Source organism: Protopterus annectens, chromosome 2.part0 (assembly GCF_019279795.1).
Source record: "Protopterus annectens isolate FY-2018-M chromosome 2.part0, PAN1.0, whole genome shotgun sequence".
Classification (NCBI taxonomy): Eukaryota; Metazoa; Chordata; order Ceratodontiformes; family Protopteridae; genus Protopterus; species Protopterus annectens.
Genome location: NC_056728.1, coordinates 387,146,831 through 387,174,702, shown reverse-complemented (window position 1 = coordinate 387,174,702; position 27,872 = coordinate 387,146,831). Strand labels below are relative to the sequence as shown.

The 27,872-nt window shown below is 39.0% G+C and overlaps 1 protein-coding gene across 2 annotated transcripts in view; it reads right to left on the bottom strand.

Moving 5' to 3' along the window:
• Positions 1-27,872, bottom strand: part of LOC122793098 (probable global transcription activator SNF2L2) — a 2,696,898-nt gene that overhangs the window by 2,528,253 nt on the left and 140,773 nt on the right. For both annotated transcript variants that reach the window (XM_044060828.1, XM_044060829.1), the window contains exon 2: positions 9,374-9,622. In XM_044060828.1, the coding sequence (XP_043916763.1) occupies positions 9,374-9,598 (225 nt within the window). In that variant the 5' untranslated portion in view covers positions 9,599-9,622. The remainder of the gene's footprint in view (positions 1-9,373; positions 9,623-27,872) is intronic.

Genomic DNA, 27,872 nt, shown 5'->3' with positions numbered 1-27,872 from the left:
CCGGATCGCAGAAGTCACTTGATCCGAAGAAGCAGAGACACTCAGATCCGACGTCGGATTGAAAGAAACAGAGGATCTTGGGGTTTACACCGACACAAGCTGAATCTTAGAGACTTCTTGCTCTGAAGTGAAAGGTCGGGTTGGAGGAGGAATAGGCGCCCTGGGGGTTTACTTCAACTTCTTTGGGCTCAAATCCAGTATGAGCTTGGCCAAGTCAAGTGTCTTCAGTAGTCTCTGCACCACCCTACCTACATCCTGACTGACCTGCTGTTTCTTTCTTGCCTATCACCTCTATTTCCTTATTATTCTTACCAACTTCCTTTGTACTTTCTCAGTATCACCCTACAAGTATGTGACTTTTTCTAGTAACAAAAAATATTTAAACTCTCTGTCTCAATCAAATACTTCTACTCTCCCTTTCCTTACCAGCTCTCACTCATCTCATATGCCCTTCTCTGAGGGCTTTAGTTAACAACCTGTTTAACAGACATACCCCTATGTATCTCCTTATTCTACATCTCAGTGATATCCTGTTGTAATTCTGCTTATTTAATGAAGTTTTTAGGCTAAACAAATTCTCAACTTTGTTCTCAATGGAAATATCTTGTATTCTTTCTCACCTGGCTACACCTATGTAATGGAGCTGTTTTTTTTTCCCTATTTGTTGCTAATATACTCTTTTTTGCTTATTTTAGATTCAATTTAACACATTGGAAATTGAAGTATGTTTTAACTATGTAATTTTGGAGCTTTTCTCCCTGGGCCTCTACTGAAAATGGACATATATCCAGTTGGACTAGCCCGGTCAACAAATGTAAAATAAAATAAAATAAAATAAAATAAATCATCATTGGAGAAGAATCGCGTTGAGTGAGAGAAGAGACTTGGGGACCTTGATCTAGCTGGAATGGTAAAAGGTGGTTTAGAAGTTATAGGTTCCACAGATAAAGTTTTAGAAGATTTTTTATGAGTTGTCTGATCTGACTTGGATCCGATTAAAGTTGTTGGAGCAGAGGTTACTTTCGGAGTCGACAATTTAGGTACTTTTTTTGATGGCTCCGATGATTTATCAGACGAAGGCCTTTTGGTGATTTGCCTGCTGATGAAAGAGTATGGAAGAAGGCCTTTTGAAATAAGTTTATTCTTTCATTCTAGCAGCGTCGATGGTTGAATCCATGGCAGATTGAACAATCCTCCTGAAGGTGCAGTGGTCCGAGGCAGTAATCAGAGAGTGAGTGACTGTCACTCATCGGCATTTTCTTATCACATTTAGAGCATTTTTTAAAACTAAGTGGCTTATGCGCTTTTTGACACATACTGGTAATTTGGACAAATACAATGCAACAACAATTTAGTGCAATACAGCCACAATGAATATAATCAAACAATAAAGTATTTATCAGCAAAACACTGCTTGTTTAGCACACAAAATATCAAGCTTAGCAATCAAAAGACAACAAATAAGTCAGTAAGCAGATGTATAAAAACTAATAAAACCAAGAAAACTTTTTTTTTTTAAACAAGAACCACAACAACTAAAAGAAAAAAAAAAAAGAGTCCTCTAATTAAAATGGGCAGCAATCACAGATAAAGAAAAAAAAAACTAGCACTCTAAAGTAAAAGGGGCATATGAGGGGAAAGAATGGGAACAGCCCTTTAAGTAAGAGGGCCTCCGGCCCGTTTCAGTTAAACGGACCTCTAAGGGTAAAAGGATAGGTAGAAACGACTTAAATAAAATGTATGCCCAGTAGTAATAATATCAAAAAAGAGTGATTAGCAAAGGAAAATGTTTAGGTTTAAAATGTAAAGATAAATTTACTTAGCCCAGAGCTGCTCAATGTCCTCCACGCAGTGTGGCAAACGATATCTGAGGTATTATCGAACTGCATTGTGGGAAGGGTACTAGCCCATGAGCTTGGTTAAAACCCTCCAGCTAGCAAGCAGGCTGAGACTGATCCGAGGGATCGGATCTAACCCCAACTATGAGAATAAGTATGAGATTGAAAAGATTTAAAGTAGGAGGGTGCTGGAGGGAAGAATTAAGTGATAGCTTATTAAATTTCCAAGCCTCTCCAAACCCAGATGCCATTGAGGTCTGCTCTGTGGTGTACTCAAAAGCACCGTACAACCACATTCACAGGTGTGTAGAAGAGGCAGTACCTGTCCGACTCAAATCTATGACTACTGGCAAAATTAAACAACTGTGGTGGAACCCTACCATAAATAGGCTATTCAACAAAAGGAAAAAAATCCTCTCCAAAGCCAAGAAGGAACAGACAAAACAATGCAAAAAGACACTCACTTGTCTAAAACAAATTGGAGAGCTGGCTATATCTGCCAAAGCAAACTATGAGGCAAAGATAGCCTCCCAGGTAAAAAAATAACCATAAGACTTTTTTAATTAAGTACATAATCTCAGGGGAAATGCTCAGCAATGTGCCAAGTTAATCATGAACAGCAACAGTTACACCCAGCCTGAAACCATAGCAAACCTGATGGCTGACAAGTTCAGTTGCCATCACTTTCTACTACACCCAAAGAAATATTTGCAACCATCCTTCTTTCTTTCATTACAAAAGTAAGAGATACTTACTGCACTCACTACAGCCAAAAGGACAGCCTCCATGGGACCAACAACATTCCAGGATGCTTCTTAAAGAGATTAAAACAGGGCCTATCACAGCCACTAGAAACCCTATTTAACCACTGCCTTCAGATGGGCTTAGTCTTGGTGGACTGGAAGAGTGCAACAGTCATCCCCCTGCACAAGGGAGGCCCATCAACTGACTCAGGGAATTACAGACCCATAAGTGTGCCCAGTCTTACTTGCAAGGCCATGGAGGGAATTATCTGAAAGGCTAATGGTACAGTGGTTAAGATATATGCCTTTCAAGCACAAGATGCAGGGTTTGATTCTCACCACTGGCAAGAACTTAACTGACCTATCATGGGCCTGATCAATAACAACATAGGAAACCTCCAAACATTAGAAGTGACCCAATTAGGCTTTGTTAAAGGAAGGTCTTGCCTGCTCAATCTGCTGGACTTCTTTGACAAAGTCACCGGGGCCATGAAAGAGGGTAAAATGGTACACACTACTTATCTAGAACTGGCCAAAGCTGTCAACACAATCCCCCACTCAGGGATCATAGATAAACTTACTGAGGTAGGCACAAAGCACTACAATGTAAGATGGATAGCAAACTGGCTCTGTGACAGGACACATGTTTTCCAGATAGGTGAATCCACTTCAAATAAGAAACCTTTTACTAGCGATGTCCCACAGGGCTCAGTGTTGGGATCCCTCCTGTTTGGTACATACCTCCCTGAAGTCAATGTTGGGGGCCTCTGGCTCACCAAGTTTGCCAATGACTGTACACTGGGAGCTATCACTGAATCCCCAAAAGATGTTGAAATCCAACAAAAAGGAAATGACTGGTGCCAAAACCATGGTTCAGAACTAAATGCCAAGAAATGCACAATTACATTCTTCAGTAACTCATGTATCCCTGCAAATTATAATATTGATAGCACACCCCTAAAATTAGACCCAATAGTGAAGGACCAAGGAACACAGACAGACAGTAAGCTAAACTCTGACCAACTGGTAGCTACAGTAGTGTGCAAATCCTTCTGTGTGGCTCAACTTGTAAGTAAAGGCATGGCATCAAGGTCAAAGGAAGTCAGTCATATTGCCACTGTACTCGACCCTCATCAGATCCATAATAAAGTACAATGATCTCTTCTGCATGTACCTAACCAGGCACTTACACCAACTAGAGTGGTCCCAGAGATTTCTCAGTAAAAAAATTACAAACTGTAAGACACATGTCTTATGTAGACCAGCTGAAGGCCCTATCCCTTTACTATGTCTCATATAGTTATTGAGAAGTGACTTATGCCTGACCTACAAGGCATTCTATGATCCAGCTCTGATGAAAAATATTACACATTTTCTAGAAAAAATTATACAAGGGTTGTGTGTTCCATGGACCTGAACCAGATTTGCGACTCTTACATAACTTGCTGGAGAGACAGATGCATATACAAAAGGCTAACTTGTCTATGGAATAAACTTTCCATCTTCATAAAAGAAAGCCCATCCTTCACTCTCTACAAAAAGAATTTGGATAAATGGATGGGGAACTGTAAATTCACTCCTAGGGTACCACCCATGTCCCTTATGAACAGAGGCATTCTGTAAAATGACTCAGGGTTCCAACACCCAAAGACCCACTACCCTGACACTACCCCATTCCTTATTTGGGGAATTAAGATATAATATTGTCATATCCTGGGTATTACTGGCTAGACTTGTAAAGGCTCTTGCACCATTAGCCTAATAATCACCGATGAACCTATGTGTTCTCTTTTATAGCAGTAAACAAAACTAAAATGCCTGACCCTGCTGCTGTCCCATAGAAGGCATATTTTATCATAATGCTTCTGGATAAACATAGTTTTTTTTAGTTTCTCTCAACAGAAAAGGGGTGCTTACAGAGTTTCAAAAAGCAGTACTGCAGAGCTATGAAAATTCAGCGTAAAAAATAAAGGCCCATATTGCTCATCAGAAAAAAGGCTGCATATGTCTTAACAATACACTAACAAACACTACTCACTGGAACGTCATGCCTGTAATTTTCCTTGGAGAACCCAAGTAGTACATGTACTAGGAAACTTTTTGTCTTCATTCTTATTGTTTTAGTTTTAACATGCCACAATATAATTTTTCTTTATTTTTACAATGTCTGGACATCATTGAGGAACAGTCACCCATACAGCCCAGGTAAAAAAACAGAAAACTAGACAAATTTTTGTCAAGGGACAGACTCTTCAATTTACCAAGTACACAAAAATTATCACAGTAACTAATTTCTTGGTGGTAACTGTCCCTTAAAGATTACGTAGTCAAACCTATCGAGAGGAAGATAAAAAAAAACACCCTAACAAAAGCCTGAACAAATGAACCAACATAAACACAGCCTGTCAAGACTCAACTAATACACTATTCCTTAAGAAGGTGTCCATGAAGAACCAGCAGCTTTCATAACAACTAGAAATAAATGCTCTGCTCTGCCACAGACAAAAATATAGGAAGATTGTGATACGAGTTTTCCTTAAACATATCTTGCCTTCAGTCTTTTAATAAGCTGAAAACTGCTAAATTACAATAATGTCAGCATTTTAAAATACGTCATATTTACTTATCAAAGAATAAGCAAAATAATGAAGAAAGTAATCTGCTTTATACACTGCCAGAGAATCAGACTAGGGAGGGTTACTCTGAGAAAAAAACATTATGAAGATAAAAAATGGATGTTTACACTCCGATCCCAGTTATAACCATAATCCAAGCCTCCTAATAAAAGGATCAGAGAAAAAGCCCAAAATCAGAAACATATTTAAAACACTATTCTTATGCAAGTCATGATTTAATGACTGCAACATTCAATCAACTGCCAGAAAACCACAAATTTTATGAGGAGCAGACCAAAAATATGAGGCAAAGTCAGAGTCATTCTGTGAAATCAGGGATAGTTGAAAGGTATGGCTAGAACTGGCATTCCCGCCCTACATACTGGAGTGACATTCACTCTCACCAAGAATCAGTGCCAGGCATCCCAGCCAGTAGTACTGCAGTGAGGTATTTACTGTCAGAAAAGCTTGCGCCAACAGAATCTCTTAAAACAGGTCAGCAATAAATCCAGCAGAGATAAGCATATGCATGTATGTATGCATATGCATTTATATCTATCTATATAGATATGTATATATACAAATCACAGACACATGTAGTGAGGCACAAGAGTTTTCCAGCCTTCTGGGGGTAAAACATCTCCTTCCCATAGCCCATAGAAAAAAACTAAAGACAAGAAGGAAAACTGGTACTTGGAAGCAAAAATGCTGCTGGATGAGAATCCTAAAAAATCAGGAAAAAGAATCATGCAAAGTAGACAAGCTCACGTGAGACTTCAGAGTAATCAAGCACTTATAACTTGTTCAGAAATCAAAACTTCTTTATTGAAAAACAAATAAACAAGCTCTTTCGCCTTTAGAAGTGCTTCATCAGATCTAATTCCACTTTACATGACATTCATCTGCTTTAACACAGAGATCATTATCAATTCACTCAAGCTAGGGTCAAAAAAATTATGTCATAGGCAGTTAAACCAAGCTACAACAGGACAAGTCTCATCTTTCACAGCTGTTCTGCATATCACCTCCTACTGTGTAGGTTATATCTTATGGGCTGTATTCCTTCCCTATGTGGCTACTGCCTAAATGATACAAAACGCTTTATATAAATCTTGACCCTGGTTATGTACAACTATTAGTACTTTACTTATCTGTGATGTGATAAGTAGATACCATTTGCAATGTTTAGTGGGCCAATAAGTGCTAAAAATATGTGATAACCAGTCAAATTAAAATCCTTCAATATCATACTGCAACTAGTCAGGACAATCTGGCAGAATCTGTGACTGGGAACATCTACCTTGTATCCTATATGTCAGGTAGTACACCATCCTTTCTATGAAAGGATGGATTCAACTTTCTAGTGACATAATAAATATGTTCAGAGAGACAGGAAAGGGCTCTGTATGTGTTGGTTTAAGATAACTGCAGCATTCTGTGACAGTGTACCAAACAAGGTTAAATGAGGAAGGAGATAACAGACTCTTATTTCAGTTTGTTCCATCTAAACGCTGTCAAAACAGGTACATTGCAAGAGGTTGTCAGTAACATGTCATAAGTTCTAGTTCCCACAGTTTTGAACCCTATCAAATGGCAAAGTGCAGTGCCCACCACGGGAAACAGTGAGCCGCTAGTAAGTGTGTCTTGTACCAGTGCCTGATGCAAAAAAAAACTTTGCAGAGATGTCTAGGGAGAGTGGGAAAATATGTAACTGTACAGACCATCTAAGTCCTTGGTACTATACTGAATTTACCTGATTGCTAAGTATAAGCACGATATTAATCCATCTATAATTGAAGCAAGTAGAAAATTCATTGACTATTAATACAGCATCAAGAAACATTAGGTATAATATAAAGAAAGGGCCACTGCCGATATTCACACATACTAAAGTGCAGATGTTACAGGTTGCACATAAACTACAATCTATTACCTACCAACAGGAGTAGATATGCAGAACAGATATGAAAGAGGAGACTTATCCTACTGTAGCTTGGATTAACAGCCTATTACATAAATGTATGACCCTAGCTCGAGTGAACTGACAATGATCTTTGTGTTAAACCAGATAAGTACTGCATGTCATGTAAACTGGAATTAGATCTGTTGAAGGTCTTTTAAGGGCAAAAATCTATTTGTTTTTAATTTCTAAACAAGGTATAAGTGCTTGATTACTCTGAAGTCTCAAATGAGCCTTTCCACTGTGCATGTTTCTTTTTTACTGATGTTTTTTAGGATTCCTAGCCAGTAGCAGCTTTGTAGCTTACACCTGTGGCGTGTGCGCATTCTCTCTCTCATATATATATATATATATATATATATATATATATACACACACACACACGCACACACACATTTATATATTTACAGAGAGAAATGTGTATGTTTATACATACATACACACTTTATGTGTGTGTGTATACATATGTATATATATATATATATATATATATATATATATATATATATATATATATGTATGTATGTTTACTATCAAAATATCGACATTCAGAACACTGAATGTTCGATATAAGGAAAATGAAGTTAACACTTCCAGCAAACTAATTAGCTTATAAAGTCCAATCTGTTGATCAAATTTAACAGATTCGACATTAATGCTGAAAATCGGCCATGATGGCAGTGTAGGTGCAAACGTAAATGAAACACCTACACTGTCAATCACGTTTTAGCAGGGGGGGCAAGCCTCCATGCATCCTCCCGTGGGGGGCTCTGCCCCCCCACACCCCCTGCATATTAAATATTCTAACTCTGAGATTGCATTACAGTGAGGAAAGGGATACATTTCCTTTTCTCCACTCTACAGCGACTCTACTCAACATCGAGTTACTATCATCGAATGCACACTTGCATTCGCTGATATGCAATCTCGATCTCCTAGCATTCGGCAACATGGAAAGTAGAATAACTAATGTTCGTCTTTCCGCGGTTGTTGTACCAAATTTTAACATTTTGATAGTAAACCATATATATTTATATAGTTAGAGAGAGAGAGAGAGAGAGGTGTATGTGTGTGTGTGTGTGTGTGTGTGTGTGTGTGTGTGTGCACAGATATATATATATATATATATATATATATATATATATATATATGCACACACACACACACACACAGATATATATATATATATATATATACACATATATGTGTGTGTGTGTGTGTGTATGTGTATGTGTATGTGTACATAATTCAGCCTGTAAATACTTGACCACTCATCGTCAAAGTCCATCTCTTAAAATTACACTGCGGTGTTAAGTCATGTTAGATATGCATGACTAGACTTAAGGCCCCTACAGCTATTAGCCTAGCAATCAACTATGAACCCATACACACAAGTACAAATGCATGTACAAACACGCACAAATGCATGTACAAACATAAAAAAATGCATTTACACACACACACACACACACACACACACACACACACACACACACACACACACACGCGTATCAGTGAATTAATGCTATTTTCTGGAGGTCTGGAAACACTATTATCTTTCTCTGCATCTGAATGGGTAAATCTTAAAAAGTCGTGATGTGGTATCCAAGGGAATGCTCCTGGCAAAAAAATATCTGGGAAATTCCTTTATTATGCCTTTCTGAAAGTACCTGAAGACTCCAACTGCCTGTGATAACTTTCTGCTAACTGGTGAGAAAATGAAAGTATATAACATTAGATCTGGTTGAGCAGGTCCATCCAACCTAATCAACCAACAGGACTAAAGCCACAACTCTTTTGCCCATTTATCATCTAAACCTTTCCCAAGCTAGAAGCCCTCCCCTTCTTCCCATACTTTTCTGCAAACAAGCTTTGCCTTAATTATGCCATGGTAAGGCAGATCAGAACTAGATGTACTAACAAACACATTTCAGTAGTTCATGTCTGTACAAAGACAAGAGTTAAGAAGGGTGGGTATGTTTACAAAGATAGACCTGCACCTTCCATAAGGTACAGTTTATGCCGAGCAAGGCAGAAGGTACAGTTTATTGTACTGTATCATCACCCTATCAGCAATGCAGTTCAAATTATGAAAAATGCATTTTTAACTAATGCTCTATAAATATTCAGCAACTAGGCTACTTCTAGTTACAACAGTGGTGTCTTCTAATACACAGAAATGCTGGCCTTTTATTTCAAAATAAGATAAAATCTTACTTTATGCAAAGCATGCATGCTGTCCTGTGTGTAATCAACAGGTCCCTGAGGTGGCATGGGATGCGGAACACTGGGTGGTCCTGGGCTTGGCCCCATCATGCTGTGTACAGAGCCTGGAGAAGGCCCAGGTCCTGGGCTGGGACCTAAGATTGGTCCTGGTGAAGGCCCTGGTCCTGGAGAAGGGCCAGGATGAGGCATGGCACCAGGGTCTGTTGATGTAGACATCTAGTCACTGGATGAGCTCTGCATCTGTAAGGAATGGGGAGGGGGAGAGAGAGAGAGAGAAAATAAAAAAAAAATAATAAAATGATGTCAAACTGACAGCCTGATTCACTATAGCAATTACACTAGTATACACATTCACTTGAGATTTCATTAATATTACAGTACTCCAGAAAATTCACAGGATCTTGCCAAACAATATGATGTGGCAATGAGTAGCATACCAGTGCTTCAATGCATGCAGAAGTTACTTACAAGTTCCCAACCCACAATGCACTGTAAATGAAAGTTACATACCTACCAAAAGGGCAGACGTGTAAGAGTGGTTCCATCATCAGTAACTTCTACGTATAAGGTGCAGACATTAGGTTAACTTGATAGTCCAAAGTTTCCCCAAAGTGGTTGGTTCCCATCCCAATAATATACCATAACAACTCCTTTCTCCAGATCTGAGGAACATGCTTTGGCATAACTGCAAGACAAGGGCCGAGACCACACAAATAGCAGTGAAGGGGAAGAAGGAAATGGTCATTACTGAGGATGGACTTACTCTTACAGCTCTACCGTTATTTTAAGTACATAAAAAAACTTTCACATCAAACATGACTGGATTCCTTCTCTGTAAAAGTGTCATTAGATCTTCCTGATGATAGGTCCTAGGTCAAAATTTCCCTCAATATAATGGTTCTAAAGCAGGCAATGGAAACAAGTTCAAATTATGGACCTTGGTGAAAGTGTTCGAAGAGGGCTAAGCAGCAGTTGCACAGATAACATCCAACAAAGTATTTCTGTAGAAGAATAAGCCTTAGGTAGATCAGCCAACTGCTAATCATAAAAAAATTAAAATAAAGAATGCAGAGAGAAAGACACATGAAAAAGACAGCTCTGGAAAGCTTCTGACCAAAGGCCTTGAGATTACATACAATGAACAGATGAAAATGCCTCCTAACAAAATTTGGTCTTGTCTAAATTTTTAATTGGCTGTGTACCTGCTGGCAGTGCAACAGATGCACCCCTTGGCTAACAATGTAGAAAAAGGCAAATGAACCACCTAAATGAGATAGAAGTCTGAGGCTACCTCTGGCAAGAAGGGCTAGATTCCTTGTCCTTATGAAAGGCCAAATAAATAGACTGAAGCTCAAAAATACTTCAGCAAAAGGAACTACAAAAATTAGGAGAGACAGACAAAGTCTTCCAAGAAATTAACTTGAGCTTCCCTAAAATGGTCATTTCAAAAAGAATATATATTGAGTTAACTTCTCCAAAATAAAATAAAGATGCTTAGAAGGAAAGTACAGTTGTGTAAGCTGTGCTTGTAAAAGTAGATGTTCTAATTCCTTATTGCAGTAGTAGCCTTTTGGCTATATGGATTGTGTCCTGCCTAGGATACAAAAAAAAGGCTAATTTCACAAAGCTCTGGCTCCCTCCCACACCTACATTCTAACTGCTGATTGGCTAAGTCCCTTGGAGGGAAATCAGGACTCTTGCCCATAAAGAAAGAGCTTACTCATCGTGAAATTCTAAAAGATAAAACAGTAAACAAAACTTTTACCATGGTGGGGGTAACAAAATGCAATAACTGAGGACTGCCACATTGAAATAGTGTGTTTTGACATAGGCTGCTCCTTCTTTGTCTCACAAGAAATAAACAACTGAACCACTTTTCTAAAGGACTCAGTTTTGCCAAAATAGTACCACAGGTGCCTATGCATGTATGCAGTATGTAGAATCCTTTCTCCTTGGTTCTCAGGATATGGACATGACTGGGAGATTTATGACTTGATTCAAAGTAAATTCTGAAACAACTCTAAGCATAAATGTGGGATTTGTTCATGTAACCCTCTCTCTATGGAAGGCCAGTTGGGGTTCACCTGCCACGAGAACGTACAACTCAAGACCTCTTCTCACTGAGCAATAAGGAGTACAGTCTTCCATGTAATGAGCCTTTTGGGCGCCTGACGAGTTGGTTCAAAGGGAGACATAATGAACTTTTCCAGCACAAAGTTAAGATCCCTGAAAGGAGCCACCGGTTTTCTAAGATGACAAAACTCCATTCAGAAACTTTTACCAAAAACAGAGAAGAAAGGGGAGATGATCCATGAGCAGACATGATTAAATGGGTGCAAGACGCAGCTTGATAGAGAAATAAAAAGGACCAGAGGAAAGCAACTTAAACAGTGGTACATCACAGGTTCATAGGCGTATACTAGGCTAACAACCACTAGGGCCCTTATAAGCCTAGTCATGGAACCCAAATGTGACCCACAAATTTGGTTTATATAGGGGGTGATTTACTGACTGCCTCTATCCATCAGAGACACAGGCACCAGTGCAAATGTGAATTTCTGATAACACATTTATTGTTCTAAGTTCCACTTCAATAGGGATAGGGAGGAAATCTGCTTCAACCCTAGGGTCACATTAAAAACAAATCTTTCTGCTTCAACCCTTAGAAATTTAACAAGAGAGTCTCCTCCATAGACTGGTCCTTCATTGCATACATACCCCTAGACAATGCCATAAACACATCTAACCACAGTTTCCTTGATTTCCTCAACTCTCTTGCTCCCCTTAGGAAAATTAGAGTGCAGAACAGTGTGTGTGTGTGTGTGTGTGTGTTGTACTTTTAAGAAGCGTTTCAAGGACAGCATGTGCATATAAATAGCAAGCACGTGCTAGATTCCTTGCCATTTTCAAATTGCAGCGAGAGAGTGAGCATGTATGAGCGTGATAGCTAGTTTGTGTTTGTACATAATAAAGCTGCTTGAACAGACCCCACAAATGTTCGTCTGTTTTACCCTGAGCAGACAAGCGACATGGTGTCATAACAGAGATTCCAGAGACTGCTTTTCAAAGCTATGAGGTGCAGAGTTAACAGTGAGTGAACCAAGTACAGAAAAGGGACAGAAATGGGCTAAAGGTAATGAAAACTTAAGCAACCGATTTATTTTACTCAAAAAAATAAAACTGATTACAAGGGCACAGAACACATTACTAAGCAAGCGAGAGGCACAAAAAGTTTAATTAAATGAAATGTTTAAAATTAAGATATCAGATAAAACGATTATCAGAAAAGCACATAAGTGGTTTGGAATGACCTAAGAATTGGAAAACGAGCATGTTTAAAGTAAAACGGGCATGTTTAGAGTAAAACGAGCACAAGAAATGTATAATGGGCACAAAAAGAGATTAAATGAGCAAAACGAATATAATAAAGGGCAAAAAGAGCACATTAAGCATAAATAAAGCAAGGCAACTGCATGTTTTTGGCAAATTACTGTGTTTTGGCATAAACTACTGTCTCATATCGATTGAAGCTATTCAGGGCATAACTAAAGTTCTTCAAAGTGTGTAAAAGTGCTTACAGTGTGTGCTTATTACTGTGCATTTATTCCAAAGAGTATATCTGTGTGCAAAGTTCAACTATTTCATAAACTGCAGTCAAAATACAGCCATTTCAAAAAGCTTCTTGTGCTGGGTGTGTCTATTCACAGAGTGCCACCATTACAGAGTGTTTCTTGCACTGTACAGAGTTATTTAGCAAAGTACAGCCATTTTGGGGGAGTTTCAGTGCGCTGTGTACTGTTTATTTGCAAACTGCAGTTACTTTTGAAATGTTTTTTATTCTGAGCTTTTTCTGCCAAGTTTATTCGGACAGTGCAGTTATTTTAAAATGTTTCTTACACTGATAAGAGATGATTTCTTACAGTACACTGATTTCAACAGTATTCATGTGCCTGGGAGACTTATTTCACAAAGTTCAGTTATTCAGAGGCTTACTGTGCTATTGGGCATAGTTACAAGTACTGGCATAAATTTCTGGTGTGTGTGTTCATGCACACTTGCAAATGCCTTCACTGGTATATGTTAATATAGCAGAGGCATTTCGCAGACCAGGTCCACTTGTACTTGATCAGAACATTGCAGAAAATTGGAGAATATTTGAGCAAGAGTACAATATTTTTATACAAACAGCTTATTCTGACAAATGATGCATGCACCAGGGAATTCATTTTGCTAAACCAAGCTGGGTCAGAGGCCATTGAAATACCGCGTTCATTTGTGTACACACCAGCAGTATATGAAGGAAAAAGCGAAACCATCATGTTGTCGTACAGGCTGAATCAAGGGAAGGCCCCGAGTGTTTGAAATGCAAACTCAGGGAAATGTGAAACCCACAGACAAATGTTACATTAGAGAGGCATTTGTTTTACACAAGGGATCAAAAGCCAGGAGAAACTATTGCAGCTTATATTACTGACCTGAGAAACAAAGCTAAAACTTGTATGTTTGGTAATTTGAAAGATGAGTTAATAAAGGACAGACTTGTGGGTGTAGTTAACAGTGCTGCAGTGAGAAAGATTTTGCTTCGTGACAGTGATTTAATGCTGAGCAAGCTATTAAGATTTGTCAAATCCATGAAGTTACAGAAAGGTACACAAGTGTGCTTGCAAGTTATAAGAGCATGGTTTCCGCAGGATCCAGAGCAAATGTAGGCAGCATACAACATGTGGTTAGCAGAACCAGGCCTAAGCACATAGCAGCTGTAACCCCTGTAGGTGTGGCAGGTAAAACCCGTAGTTTTCCAGCAAGTTCTAAGACTAGTTGAGTGAGAAGGACATGCTCAGTGCAGTACGATGACGAGTCAACAAAACCCAAATTGAACTTTACTGTTAATTGTCGCAATTCTGGTGCCAATCATGAGTCTAAAAGAGAAAAGTGCTTAGCATTTGGTCAGCAATGCCATAAGTGTAAAAAAACGGAACAATTTTCAAAAGTTATGCAAATCAAGTAAACCTCACACAGTTATAAAAAAGGGGTCACTTATAAAAGCAAGTTGATCATACAGTGAGCTGCAGCCCTTCTTTCTACACAGATGGTGCATTAGAAATTGGTGAAAAGGTTGATGTAGTAATTTGCTGGCAAATAATGAAATTTTTTGTACTGTCCAGATCAATGCTAAATCCACCGAGCTCAAAGTAGACACTGGTTCAAACCAAACACATTTGCCAAGGTGAGAGCTAGTAATGAACTTAATGTGGCCAGTTGCGCAAAACTTATTGCTTATGGAGGTGAAGAAATTCAAACCAAGGCACAATAGTGCTTTCATGTTATTTGGCTTGGAACTGCTACACCTTACTATTTTATGTACTCCAAAGACTTGTGCAGTCATTGTTGGGTCTCAGAGAAAGTTTGAGAGTGAATCTGGTTTCCTTTACCAAAGGAGTTTATCATATAAGCACATGTCCCAGTTCCAATTTTACTGAAGCTATTTTCTCAGAGTATGTTGACATTTTCAATGACAAGTTAGGCAAACTTCCAGTTGTGTATTCTATGAAGTTAGACCCAGGGTCAGTCCAGTGTTAAGCTCCACTAGCCATGCAGGATAAAGTCAAAGCTCAGTTGGATAAAAGGGTTCAGTAAGGTGTAATTTGTCCAGATACAGAATCAAATGAATGGGTGTTGTCCATGGTAGCAGCCCACAAAAGGATCAGACAAAATCAGAACATGCAAAGACCCTAGAGATTTGAACAAAGCATTAAAGAGACCACATCATCCTATGCGTACAGTCAAGGAAGTCGCAGCCCTAATACTGAATGCCACTGTTCTTTCTGTCTTGGATACAAAAAGTTCATTTTGGCAAGGGATGCTTGATCGCAAGTCTTCAACACTGACTACATTCAGTACTCCAACTGGTAAATACAGATTCCTCTGGATGCCATTTGGAATAAATTCTGCAAGTGAAGCCTTTCGGCACGCAATGGAGCAAATTGTTTCAGGTTATCCTTGTGCCATAATAGTAGATGATTTATTGGTTGCAGGCAATGGTGAAGTAAAGCATGACAGAAGCCTTATGAACTGAACTTGAACCTCAATCCTCTGAAGTGCAAATTCAGACTACCAGAAGTTACATATGCAGGTCATTTATTTACTAGCACTGGCTTGCGACCAGACCCGTCCAAGCAAGCAGCCAGCACCGCATAATGTTCAAGCTCTACAACGTTTTCTTGGTATGGTGAACTACTTAGGCAAGTTTATACCAGAATTTACTGAGTTGACAGCGACTTTGAGAGAGCTAATGCGCAAAAATGTCACATGGTCTAGGTTGGAACAGCACCAGAGAGCATTTAAAGACCTTAAGAAGAAAATTGCCATCCCACCTACATTAAGATACTATGATATCAATAAACCAGTCACCCCTTCCTGTGATGTTTCAAAATTTGGTCTTGGCACAGTTATTCTTCAAGAGGGCAGACCAGTAGCCTATGTATCTGGAACTCTTACCCAAAATGAAATGCAATATACTCAAACTGAGAAAGAATTTTTGGCAATAGTATTTGCATGTTCATAGTTTAATGATTATATTTATGGTCCAGTTATTCAGATTGAAACTGATCACTAACCTCTAGTCACTATTTTAAAGAAGACTATGCATTCAGCTCCAGCGAGATTACAAAGATTGATGCTCACATTGTAAAAGTACAACTTCAAAATGGTCTACACAAAAGGCAAACTTCTTTATCAGGCTGATACCTTATCCAGATCGCCCAGAAATACAATGTAACAGCTCAATGCAGAGAAGTTTGACTTTGATGTCATGGAACTGCGTAGTTTTTCCAACATGAGACTTGATGAGCTGAGAGATCATACAAAGACTGATCCAGCTTTGCAAAAGCTCAACCACTACATCAATGCTGGATGGCCATCAAAGCAATCTAGTGTACCACCTGAAGTGCAAAATTATTTTCTTTACAGAGATGAGATGTTGATGGAAGATGGCATTATTTTCAAAGGTTCTAAAATTGTTGTTCCTGCTTCCTTACAACATGAATACATCCAGATTTTGCATTGTGATCACCCAGGTTCCGACTCTACCAAAAGAAATATGAAAGGACTAGTATTTTTGCCTTCTCTAGCAAAAGACATTGATAAAGTACTTTCTTTTTGTTCAGTATGCAATAGTACTAAACTGCATTTGCAAAAAGGACCACTTCAGATATCAAGTTCCTGAACTACATTGGTCAACAGTAGCCACTGATCTATTTGAGTGGACCAATCGGCATTACTTAGTGTTGGTAGACTCTTGTTTGAACTGGTTTGAGACCAATTTACTACCTAACCTAATGTCCGCTGCTATCACCAAGTTGAAATGTCATTTCTCAATCCATGGTAGTCCACACACAGTTATTTCTGACAATAGTACCCAATTTACCAGTCAGTTGTTTCAGAAATTTGCAAAAGAATGGGACTTTGTACATATTACTAGTAGTCTGGAATACCCACAGTCAAATGGACTAGCTAAACGTGCAATACAAAGTGCAAAGCAATTACTAGAGAAGTCAAAATGTGATAATACCAATGTCTTTTTGAATCTACTCAATCTCAGAAACATACCCAGTGACAATATACTTGGCTCAACTGCTCAGAGATTTCTGTCTAGGCAAACCAGAGCAGCATTGCCTATCAGTTCCAGTTTGTTGAGATGTAAAGCTAAGAACAGAACAATCAAAGCCCAACTATTCAGAAAGCGTTCTTTCCAGAAGACCAGCTATGATAAATCAAGCAGATGTCACACAATTTGGTCGTATTTCCAGACCTAGTGTGAAATACACAGCAACCTACACATAACTGTCTATATGTATTTAGTTCTGTATAACTGCATAGCAAAGAATTATTTTTTTATCAACAGCATGTCAATTAATATCATCAATAATGCATGACTCATTTCTCAAAGAGGGAGGATTTAGAATAGTGTGCTTGTGTTGTACCTTTAAGAAGCGTTTCAAGGACAGCATTTGCATATAAATAGCAAGCCCGTGCTAGCTTCAGTGCCATTTGAGAGTGGAACCAGAGAGTGAGCATGTATGAGTGTGACAGTTAGTTTGTTTACAAGTTTATCCAAGTTAAACTTATTAAGCCTCAATCCTGATGTGCTTGTACGTAATAATGTTGCTTGAACAGAACCCACAGATGTTTGTCTATTTTATCCTGACCATATGAGCGACAAGAGTAAATCGTTCTTTGCACCATGGCTGTCACAATCCACCTGCTCACTTATGCTCAAGAGAGACAATGCCTGGAAAAACTGGCTAAAAACAATCCCTCCCATCCATCACCAAACCTATAAAGAACTTTGAAACCTCACTAAAAACAAGTCAACAATGATCAGAAAAATTTCCACCTAAATCCTCAGACAAATAATTGCAGCAACCCCAAGAAATTTTGCAACACTATCAATAAGACCCTTCATCCTGGTAACCCCTCTATACCTAACCCTTGTCTTAACAACACTCCCCTAGAAACTGCTACTATACTAAACTCTTACTTCACTGACTTTCAGTAAATTAACCCTGAATAGTAACTCCTCTATCCTCTTTGACCCCCATGTCCAGGGCAGAAAATCACCTTCTCACTCAAACCCATTCCTACTAGCTACATAAAAACTCTATTTAACAAATTAAAGCCATGCTCTCCCTCTACAGATAATCTATCCCCCTTCCTTAAGCTTGCCACTAACTCCATACCATACACTATTTCCATCCTGATTAACCAACCTATGACTCTACTGTTCCCGTAATCTGGAAACAATTTTACACTATACAGTTCCACATGGGAGGACACTCCACTGAACTTTCAAACTACCGGCCTACAGCCATTCTGTCCCCCTTCTTTAAACTACTGGAAAATGTGTACACAAGCAGCTCATGAACTATCTTCTTCAAGAAAATCTACTCACTACCACCAAACATGGATTCCGTCCTAACCACAGCACAACTACCACCCTCATTTCCTTCACACAAACTATTTTTCAAGCCAGAGACAATAACAAACTTGCTTCCTGTCTCCTTTCAGAGCTCTCTAATGTATTCAACATGGTCGCTCACCCCAAGTTCCTTTCCAAATTATCTGAGTTACGTCTTTCTAATCTGACTACCTCATGGTTCTCAAGCTATCTCAATCACACACAGCAGTCCATAAAATGTCTCTCTTCCTTCTCTCCATCAAGACAGCCCATTACTATTTAACATCTTTACTAACTGGCTCTACACCTTCGGTGCCAATTCTTCTCTTATACAATATGGAGATGATTCCACAATCATCTCCAGCTCTGATAACCTCTCTGACCTTCACCGCTTAAGCCAAAACTCTTTCAACTCTGTCGAAAATTAGCTTACTGATAATCAACTCATTCTCAATTTCAAAAAAAAAAAAAACAAAAAAAAAACTTTTCTTATTCCTCCCAAAATCCTTCACTCATTTTAAACCTACATTTTCTATCACATCTCTTAACACCACTGTCATTAATGTTGAAACACGTAACCAAGCTCCTGGGTGCAGTCATTGCTGATAGACTCAAGTTTGGCCTACATGTCAATTATTGCATACAAAAGACACACCAAAAACTCGCTTTGCTCTACAGAAATAAAAATTTCCTCTCCAAAGAATCCAGACTCTCTCTGGCCTGTGCCTGTCTTCTTCCTACTCTTCTTTATGGCTCACAGATCTTAATTAACCTACGATCCTCTCTAAAAACTAAGCTCAAACTCACTTACAACAAAGCAGCAAGGTTCGCTGCAAACCAGCCCTACAACTCCCATCACTGTCTCTCACTCAAAACTCTAAACTGGATAGATTTCACTACCAGCTCCTACTACCACAACTGCTGATCATTCACTCCATCCTTAACAAACCCACCTTCTGCCCTAGCATCTCCTCCTTCATCACTCTATATACTCCTACTAGGACTCTCCAGAGCTCTGACCAACTACACTTGAAAATCTACAAGCCCAAAGGAACAATTGGTTGAAATCTATATAGCTACTCAACTGCCCTAACTTGAAATAAACTACCCCTGTCCATCAGAACAATACCCAACCCTCACAAATTCAGAAAAGCTCTAAAGAAAACTGCTCAACTCCAGGATCTGCCCTTGCCAAATCCCAACCTAACTCTTCCCTCTCATTACTTTTTACTTCCCTTATCCCTACACTCTTATCTGTCTATGCACTTCTCAAGTGTACTCCACTGGGATGTATCCTCCTTTAATCTACACATCCCTGACCATAGTTACCTGTTCTGCTATCTACCGCAGTAACTACCATTGGTTGTTTGTACCAATATATTCTTCTGCTTCCTGACTGATCTATATTGTACTGTACTTAAAACATTTTATGTTTGTAATCACACCTTTGTATACTCCTGACTAATAATTTTATCATCAATGTGTCCTGTTTGTGGAGCTTTTCTCCAAGGCCTCTGCTAAAAAAGGGCTCATGTTCAGTTGGACATATTCGGTCAACTAATGTCAAAATAAATAAAACAATAAATAATAATGCATGTGGAGCCTGTACCAGAAAATGGAAATGTTCTGAGAGACACATTCGTCTCTTCAACATGTCCTACTTACACTGCAAGCAAAGGTATTTTAATCTAGTAGTTCAGATGCTGTTTGTTCTGTTGATTTGCAAAACGTTCACCAAAACTGGGTCAAGGGATGCCCTGTATGCCAGACAAAGATAATCTCTCAAACATCTGTATGATATTGAACAAAGAAACAGGGTTCTGAGGCAATCAGCACAGGACATTATGTTTACTTCCACTATTCTTTTTTTGAGGAACCTTTGTAGACGTTTCAGCTGCTGCAAGTATCTGGTCAGGTATACACTGAAAGGGACATTATGCTCTATGATGGGTCTAATGAGGGCAGAGTACAGTGTAGTATGATTACCTCTCTGGGCCTAGAAACCATGCCCTTGTTAGTAAGTTGAGCAAAATAGATGGATTTTCTTACTACCTTAGACACATGTTTGTCCAAAGGGTAGGTTACTATCTGAAGGAGTTCCCAGATCACTGACTCATTATCAACTTTTAGAGATGTTCTACTGATGACTGAGTTGCCCAGGATGGTAGATTTCAAAGAGGAGAGGGCCTAGCACTGAGCTCTGGAGGACTACACTGATGACAGTCCTCTCTGTTGAGGTGACCTTACTGATTCTAACATCTTGGGTCATACAAATGAGCCAGATAGCTATTCAGCATGTTATAAAGGGGTTTATACTTAATTCTGTAAGTTTGTTGGCAATGCCTGTGTGGGGTATTGTATTAAATGCTTTAGCCAGATATAGGTAGGCATTATGCAAAGTTTTCCCCTCATCCACTGCCTTAAGTACGTTTTCAAAAAGTCTACCAGATTCTGTAAGTATGACCTTACTTTGACAAAGCAAAGCTGGGCTGGATCCTGTGTTTAGAGATCTCCTATGCCCTTGCTGATAATTTCCACAATAATTCTTTTCAGGGCTTTATAAATAAGACTAGTCAGACTAATGGGTATGTAGCTTCCAGGATTTGTTGAAGGTCCTCCCTTTTGCAGGGAGATGACTGCTGCAGTTCTCCATTTACGTGGCACAAAGCCTGCGGCGCTGGCCATTGGCCATGTACAAACTACAAAATATTTTCAACTTGTCAATGCAACATTTCCTAGTAGCAGGTTATCTCGCCTCCTTAAGTATCTGATGCACATTCTCATAAAAGAGGTGCCTAAAGTTACAAAAATTCAGTCATCCAGGCATTTAGTTGAATTTGCTTGAGATTGGGGTGTATTAAACTCCCCTTGTCTTGTATGAGTATGTCAAGTCTGTGAGGAAGTTTGTGGCAATTGCCCATTGTCGATTCCATAAGAAGGGAAAACCAATGCTGCTTGAGTCAAAAGGGAGTCACCACAATGATTTTTCGGGAGTCCTTCTGAATCCTCAGAATTACCTTGGATACCACTGCAAAAGGTGGCAATGCATAAATGAACATTCTGGGCCATGGGAATGAAACTAAAGAAGTTATGTACTTACCATAACATTCCATCTGTAGTGTTGATTTTTCATTTCTTCTCGCGTATGGGTTCAGATCCAAACCATCAGATCCGACTCAGCCGTTACCAAGCTTGTGGCAAACAAAAAGCTCTTGGACACCTCCCCTAACCCACAACGCACCTCTCCCTGTTACCTCAGATCTTGTCTGCTAGCATTATCTCCAGAAAAGAAAGGTATAAAGAAATCTTGTATATGAGAGGATTGTAAGGAGATGATTTCTGGAGTATGGAGAAGATAAAAAGGTGGTGTGAAGCTCTACAACTGGACCAGTAATCAAGGAGCCTCAATCCTCACCAGTGGGGGACATACATTGGTAGGATGACAAGTATACACACACACACACACACACACACACACACACACACACACACACACACAGTATTTCCAGATGCAGCTCTCTGCATCAATTTCCCTTAACAGCACACAGAGACGACAGCCAGTCCGGGGCTTGTTTCTCACTCTTTCTCCAGATTCCCAATAAGACTCCCCACTGGCACAGCTACAGAGTTGAGATCTCAGCTGAGTGCCAAGCCAAGACCACCAGCACCCTTTCTGTCCAACCAGTGCTCCGTGCCCCTGCCCAAGTAGATGACACACACAATCTTTGAGGTTTGCTTTACACATACACACACACACACACACACACACACACACACACACACACACACACACACACACACACACACACCTGGGAAAGCTGGCACAGTTTTACTAGTTATGCCCCCTTCTGCCCAGACTATAAGGTAGTTTCCCCTGCCACCAGTCACTCCCTATCAGCAACATTAAGGCAATTAACAAAGGATGTCCAATATTACTGTGCTGTTAATACAAATGGTAGTTTGACCAACAGCAAGGCTATTAGGAGTGGCCTATACAGTGTCACCAAATAAATATGCAAGTACTCTCAGAACTTGAATATCTCTAGACAGATCAACCACAGTGAAAGGTTTAAATATATTTAATAGTAAATAATAAAAGAACAAGAAAATACTCTGCATATAATCACAGTAACATCAGAGTTCAAAATCACAGGAAATATTTAAAAGAACATTGCAGGACAGTCTCAAATAAATATAAACATCTAAATTAAGCTTCGCTATATTCCTAACTGTATCTAAGAGAATTAATATACTCTAATAACTTACTTCAGAGCAAAGCAAGTGTGTGGTAAATAGATTTCGTCAGGTCCAAGACAGAATACAGAATGCCGAGTCTCTCTCAGAGAGTTCTTAAATTAATATCACAAATATTACTGCTGGGATAGCTTGCAGAATTACATAATTTCTTGTCATCTGACTCTATCCCAGGTAAACCCCCCACTACTGAAAGCTAGCAGTATTTAGCATCCACCTGTGACAAGACAAGGGCTTTTGCTCAGATCTGTGCAGGTGTTGGAAGTCATAAAACAATAAAACACGTCCACTTCTCAAGCCTAGTAATTATTTCTCCTTCAAGACAACACAGACAGCTACCTAGTATAGACATCCTGTCGGTAGAACAGTGTGTGTGCTGTGTCTTTAAGATGCAAGTCAAGGACTGAATGTGCATATAGAAATAGAAGGCACATGCTATACTCAGTGCCATTTTGAAACTGCAGCCAGACAGTGAGCATGTATGAATGAATGTAGCTAGTTTGTATATAAGTTACCTAAGTTAAAGTTAATAAACTTCAATCATGATGTGTTTGTACATAATAAAGCTGCTTGAATAGAACTCACAAAGATTCTTCTATTACATCCTGACTAGACGAGTGACATGGTGTCAGAACCGGGATTTCAGAGACTGATATTCAGAGCTACAAGGTGCACAGATAACAGTGAAGGTTAACCAAGAGAAACTAGCACAAAAACGAGCAGGAAAAGAACCAAAGGTAATGAAAACTTGTACAAACAGTTTATTTTATAAAAAAGATAAAATGGTGCATTACAAGGGCATACACCACATTATTAAACAAGCGAGAGGTACAAAAGCTTTATTAAACAAAATGTTTAAGATTAAGATATTTAATAAAATGATCAGAAAAGCAAAATGGGCATGTTTACAATAAAACAAGCACAAGAAAAGTACAATGGGGATGAAAAAGAGATTAAACGAGCAAAACAAATATGATAAGGGTAAAAAGGGCACATTAACCTTAAATAAAACAATGTGACTGCATGTTTTTGGCAAAGTGCTGTGTTTTGGCATAACTACTACTTTGTATTGTATCAAGGGCATAACTAGAGTTATTTGAAGTTTCTCAAGGTGTGCAAAGTGCTTACAAAGCGTGCTTGTTACTGTGCATGTATTCTGAAGAGTTTGTGTGAAAAGTGCAACTAGTTCATAAAGTACCCTCAAAATACAGCCATTTTGAAAAGTTTTGTGTGCTGGGCGAGTCTATTCGCAAAGTGCCACCATTACAGAGTGCTTCTTGCATTGTAAAGAATTATCTAGCAAAAGTACCACTATTTGGGGGAAGTTTCAATATGCCATGTACTGTTTATTCGCGAAGTGCAGGTACTTCAAAATGTTTCTTACTATGAGCTTCTTTTGCCCAGTTCATTTGCACAGTACAGTTATTTGAAATGTTTCTTATACTAACAGGTGATTTCTTGCAGTACAGTAATTATGAGAGTGTCACAATGCCCAAGAGACTTATTTCGCAAAGTTCAGCTATTCAGAGGCTTGTTGTGCCATTGGGCAAAGTTTCAAATACCGGCATAAATTTCTGGCTTATGTGTATGTGTGCGTGTGTGCGTTCATGTATATTTGCAAAATCCTTCACTGGTATGTGTTAACATGGCAGATGGATTTCGGAAGCCCTCATCACGTGTATTGGATCAGAATGTTGCAGAGAACTGGAGAATATTTGAGCAAGAGTACAATATTTTTATACAAGCAGCTTATTCGGACAATAGATGATTGCACCAGGACATTCATTTTGCTAAACTTAGCTGGGTCAGAAGCCACTGAAAGAGAGCGTTCATTTGTGTATGCACCAGCAGTATAATGAGGGAGAAGGTGAAACATCGTCATATTGTTGTACAGGCAGAATCCAGGGAAGACCCAGAGTGTTTGAAGGGTAAATTCAGGCAAATGTGCAACCCCAGACAGATATTACATTAGAGAGGCATTTAGTTTACACAAGAGATCAGAAACCAGGGGAAACATTTGCAGCTTATATTATTGACCTGAGAAACAAAGCTAAAATGTGTTAGTTTGGTGACTTAAAAGATGAATGAATAAAGGACAGCCTTGTGTGTGGTATTAATAGTGTTGCTGTGACATTTTCTGCTTTGTGACAGTGATTTAAAGTTGAGTAAAGCCATTGAGATTTGTCAAATCCATGAAGTTACAGAAAGGCACACAGGTATGCTTGCAAGTGACAAAAGCATGGTTTCACCAGGCTGCAGAGCAAATGAAACATGAATCAATCAGAAGCAGGCCTAAGCACATGGCAGCCACAGCCCCTGCTGGTTCACCAGGGAAACCACGCAGCTTTCCAGCAAGTTTAAGAAAGGAACATGATCAGTGCAGTACATGCATGAATCAGCAAAACCCAAATCCAACTTTATTGTTAACCATCACAATTGTGGTGCCAATCACAAGTCTAAAAGAGAGAAAATGCATAACATTTGGTCAGTAATGCCACAAGTGTAAAAAAATTAACCATTTTCAAAAGTTTTGCAAATCAAGTAAACCTCACACAGTTATACAAAAGGGTCACTCAAAAAACCAAGCTATACAGAGCTGCAATTCTACTTTCTATGTAGATGGTATATCAGTAATTGGTGAAAAAATTGATGTACTGAATTTTTTGGCAAAGAACGAAGTGTTTTGTACTGTCCAGATCAATAGTAAATCCAGCGAGCTCAAAACAGACACTCATTCAAAGTGTAATGTTATAATCAGCAGACAGTTGGTAAGGTGAGAACTAATGAGCAACTCAATGTGGCTAGTAATGTGAAACATGTTGCTTATGGAGGTGAAGAAATTCAAACAGAAGGCACAGTAGTACTTTCATGTTATTTGGCTACAAACTGTTACAGCTTGTTATTCTATGCAGTCCGAAGAACTGTGCAGTCATTACTGGGTCTCAGAGACAGTATGAGAATTAATCTGCTTTCTTTTACCAAAGAAGTTCATCATATATGCACATATACTAGTTACAGTTTTTCAAAAGCCATTTTCTCAGAGTACGCTGATATTTACGATGACAAGATGGGCAAACTTCCAGTTGTGTATTCTATGAAGTTAGACCCAGCGGTCAGACAAGCATAAAAGTTTCAGTAGCTATGCAGGATAAAGTCAAAGCTCAGCTGGATAAAATGGTGCAGCAAGGTGTAATTTGTCCAGTTACAGAGCCAACTGAATGGGTGTGGTCTATGGTTACAGTCCTAATACTAAATGCCACTGTTTTTTTCTGTTTTGGATGCAAAATGTTCATTTTGTTAAGTGATGCTTAATCACATATCCTCATTACTAAGCACTTTCGGTACCCCATTTGGCAGATATAGATTCCCGAGGATGCCATTTGGAATAAATTCTGCAAGTGAAGTCTTCCAGCGCGCAATGGAGCAAATTCTTCCAGGTTATCCTTGTGCCATAATAGTAGATGATTTATTAGCTGGAAGCAATGGTGAAGCAGAGCATGACAAAAGCCTTAAGAGAGTTCTAGAGAGAGCACGTGAAGTGAACTTAAAAGCTCAATCCTCTAAAGTGTAAATGCAGACTACCAAATGTTACATATGTAGGTCATTTATTTACCAGTACTGGCTTAAGACCAGATCTGTCCAAGCAAGCAGCTATTCTTGAGATGTCAGCACCAGATAATATTCTGTCTGTACAGCGTTTCCTTGGCATGGTCAACTATTTAGCCAAGCTTATACCAGACTTCAGCTAGTTGACAGCAAAACTGTTACATGGTCTTGGTTGGAACAGCACCACAATGCATTTGAAGACCTTAAGCAGAATATTGCCACCCCACCTACATTAAGGTACTATGATGTCAATAAACCAGTCATTCTTTCCTGTGATGCTTCATAATTTGGTCTTGGAGCAGTTATTCTTTAGGAAGGCAGACCAGAAGCCTATACGTCTAGAACACTTACCCAAACTGAAATACAGTATGCTCAAATTGAGAAAGAACTTTTGGCAATACTATTTGCATGTTCAAAGTTTCATGATTATATTTAAGGTCGAGCTACTCCATTTGAAACTGATCAGCAACCTCTAGTCAGTATTCTAAAGTGTATGCATTCAGCTCCAGCGAGATTACAAAGAATGATGTTCAAATTGCTAAAGTACAACTTCAAAATGGTTTATACAAAAGGCAAACTTCTTTACCTGGTGGATACCTTATCCAGATCGCCCAGAAATATAATGGAACAGCTTGACACAGAGAATTTTGACTTTGACGTAAGGGAAGTGCATCACTTTTCTACCATAAAACTTGATGAGCTGAGAGACCACACAAAGACTGATCCAATTTTGCAAAAGCTCAACCACTACATTAATGTCGGATGGCCATCAAAGCAATCTAGTGTACTATTTGAAGTGCTAACCTATTTTCCTTTCAGGGATGAAATGTTAATGGAAGATGGCATTATTTTCAAAGGTCCTAAAATTGTTGTTCCTGTTCCCTTACAACATGAATATATCTAGATTTTGCATTGTAGTTACCCTGGTTTCCGAATCTATCAAAATAAGGGGGAGAGAAATGTCTTACCATAGCGTTCCATCTGTGTTGTAGATCTGTATTCATTCATTATTGTTAGGACTTTGGTTCTGTCCTCTGAGCCGACATGGCCGTTAACAAGCTCACAACAGCCGAAAACTCTCAGCTAAGACCTACCCATAATGCCCTTCTCATAATTACTCCAGATCGAGTTTGCCCACCCTTATATAATCGAGATAGCAAGAGAAAAAACAGTAGGAGGCTCTGTCTGAGCAAATATCTTAACCAGGAGTTCCTAAAGTCCACCAGGAGTCCAGGCAGGGAGAAGGAGGGTGGGAAGTAATGAATGAATAAAGATCTACAACACAGATGGAACGTTATGGTAAAACATAACTTCTTATCTGATGTTGTAAATATGTATTCATTCCTTACTGTTAGGACTGAGTCCCCAGCTACTTGAGTCCTGGGTTGGCCTAAAGAAGGATATTCCTGAGCACCATAGAACCAAAAGATACTCGTACCCTTGAGGCCAAATCCAATTTGTAATGAGATATAAAGGTATGAGGTATGTGGCTGCTGCACAGATATCATTCATAGAGGCTCTGGAATGTAAAGCTACAGAAGTAGCCATTGATCTGGTAGAATGAGCCTTTATTCTGGAAGGTAAGGATAGCTTATTCTGTTGGTAGATAAAGGTAATGACATTTCTAAGCCAGGAGGATAAAGTCACTTTAGAGACAGGTTTACCCAATCTGGG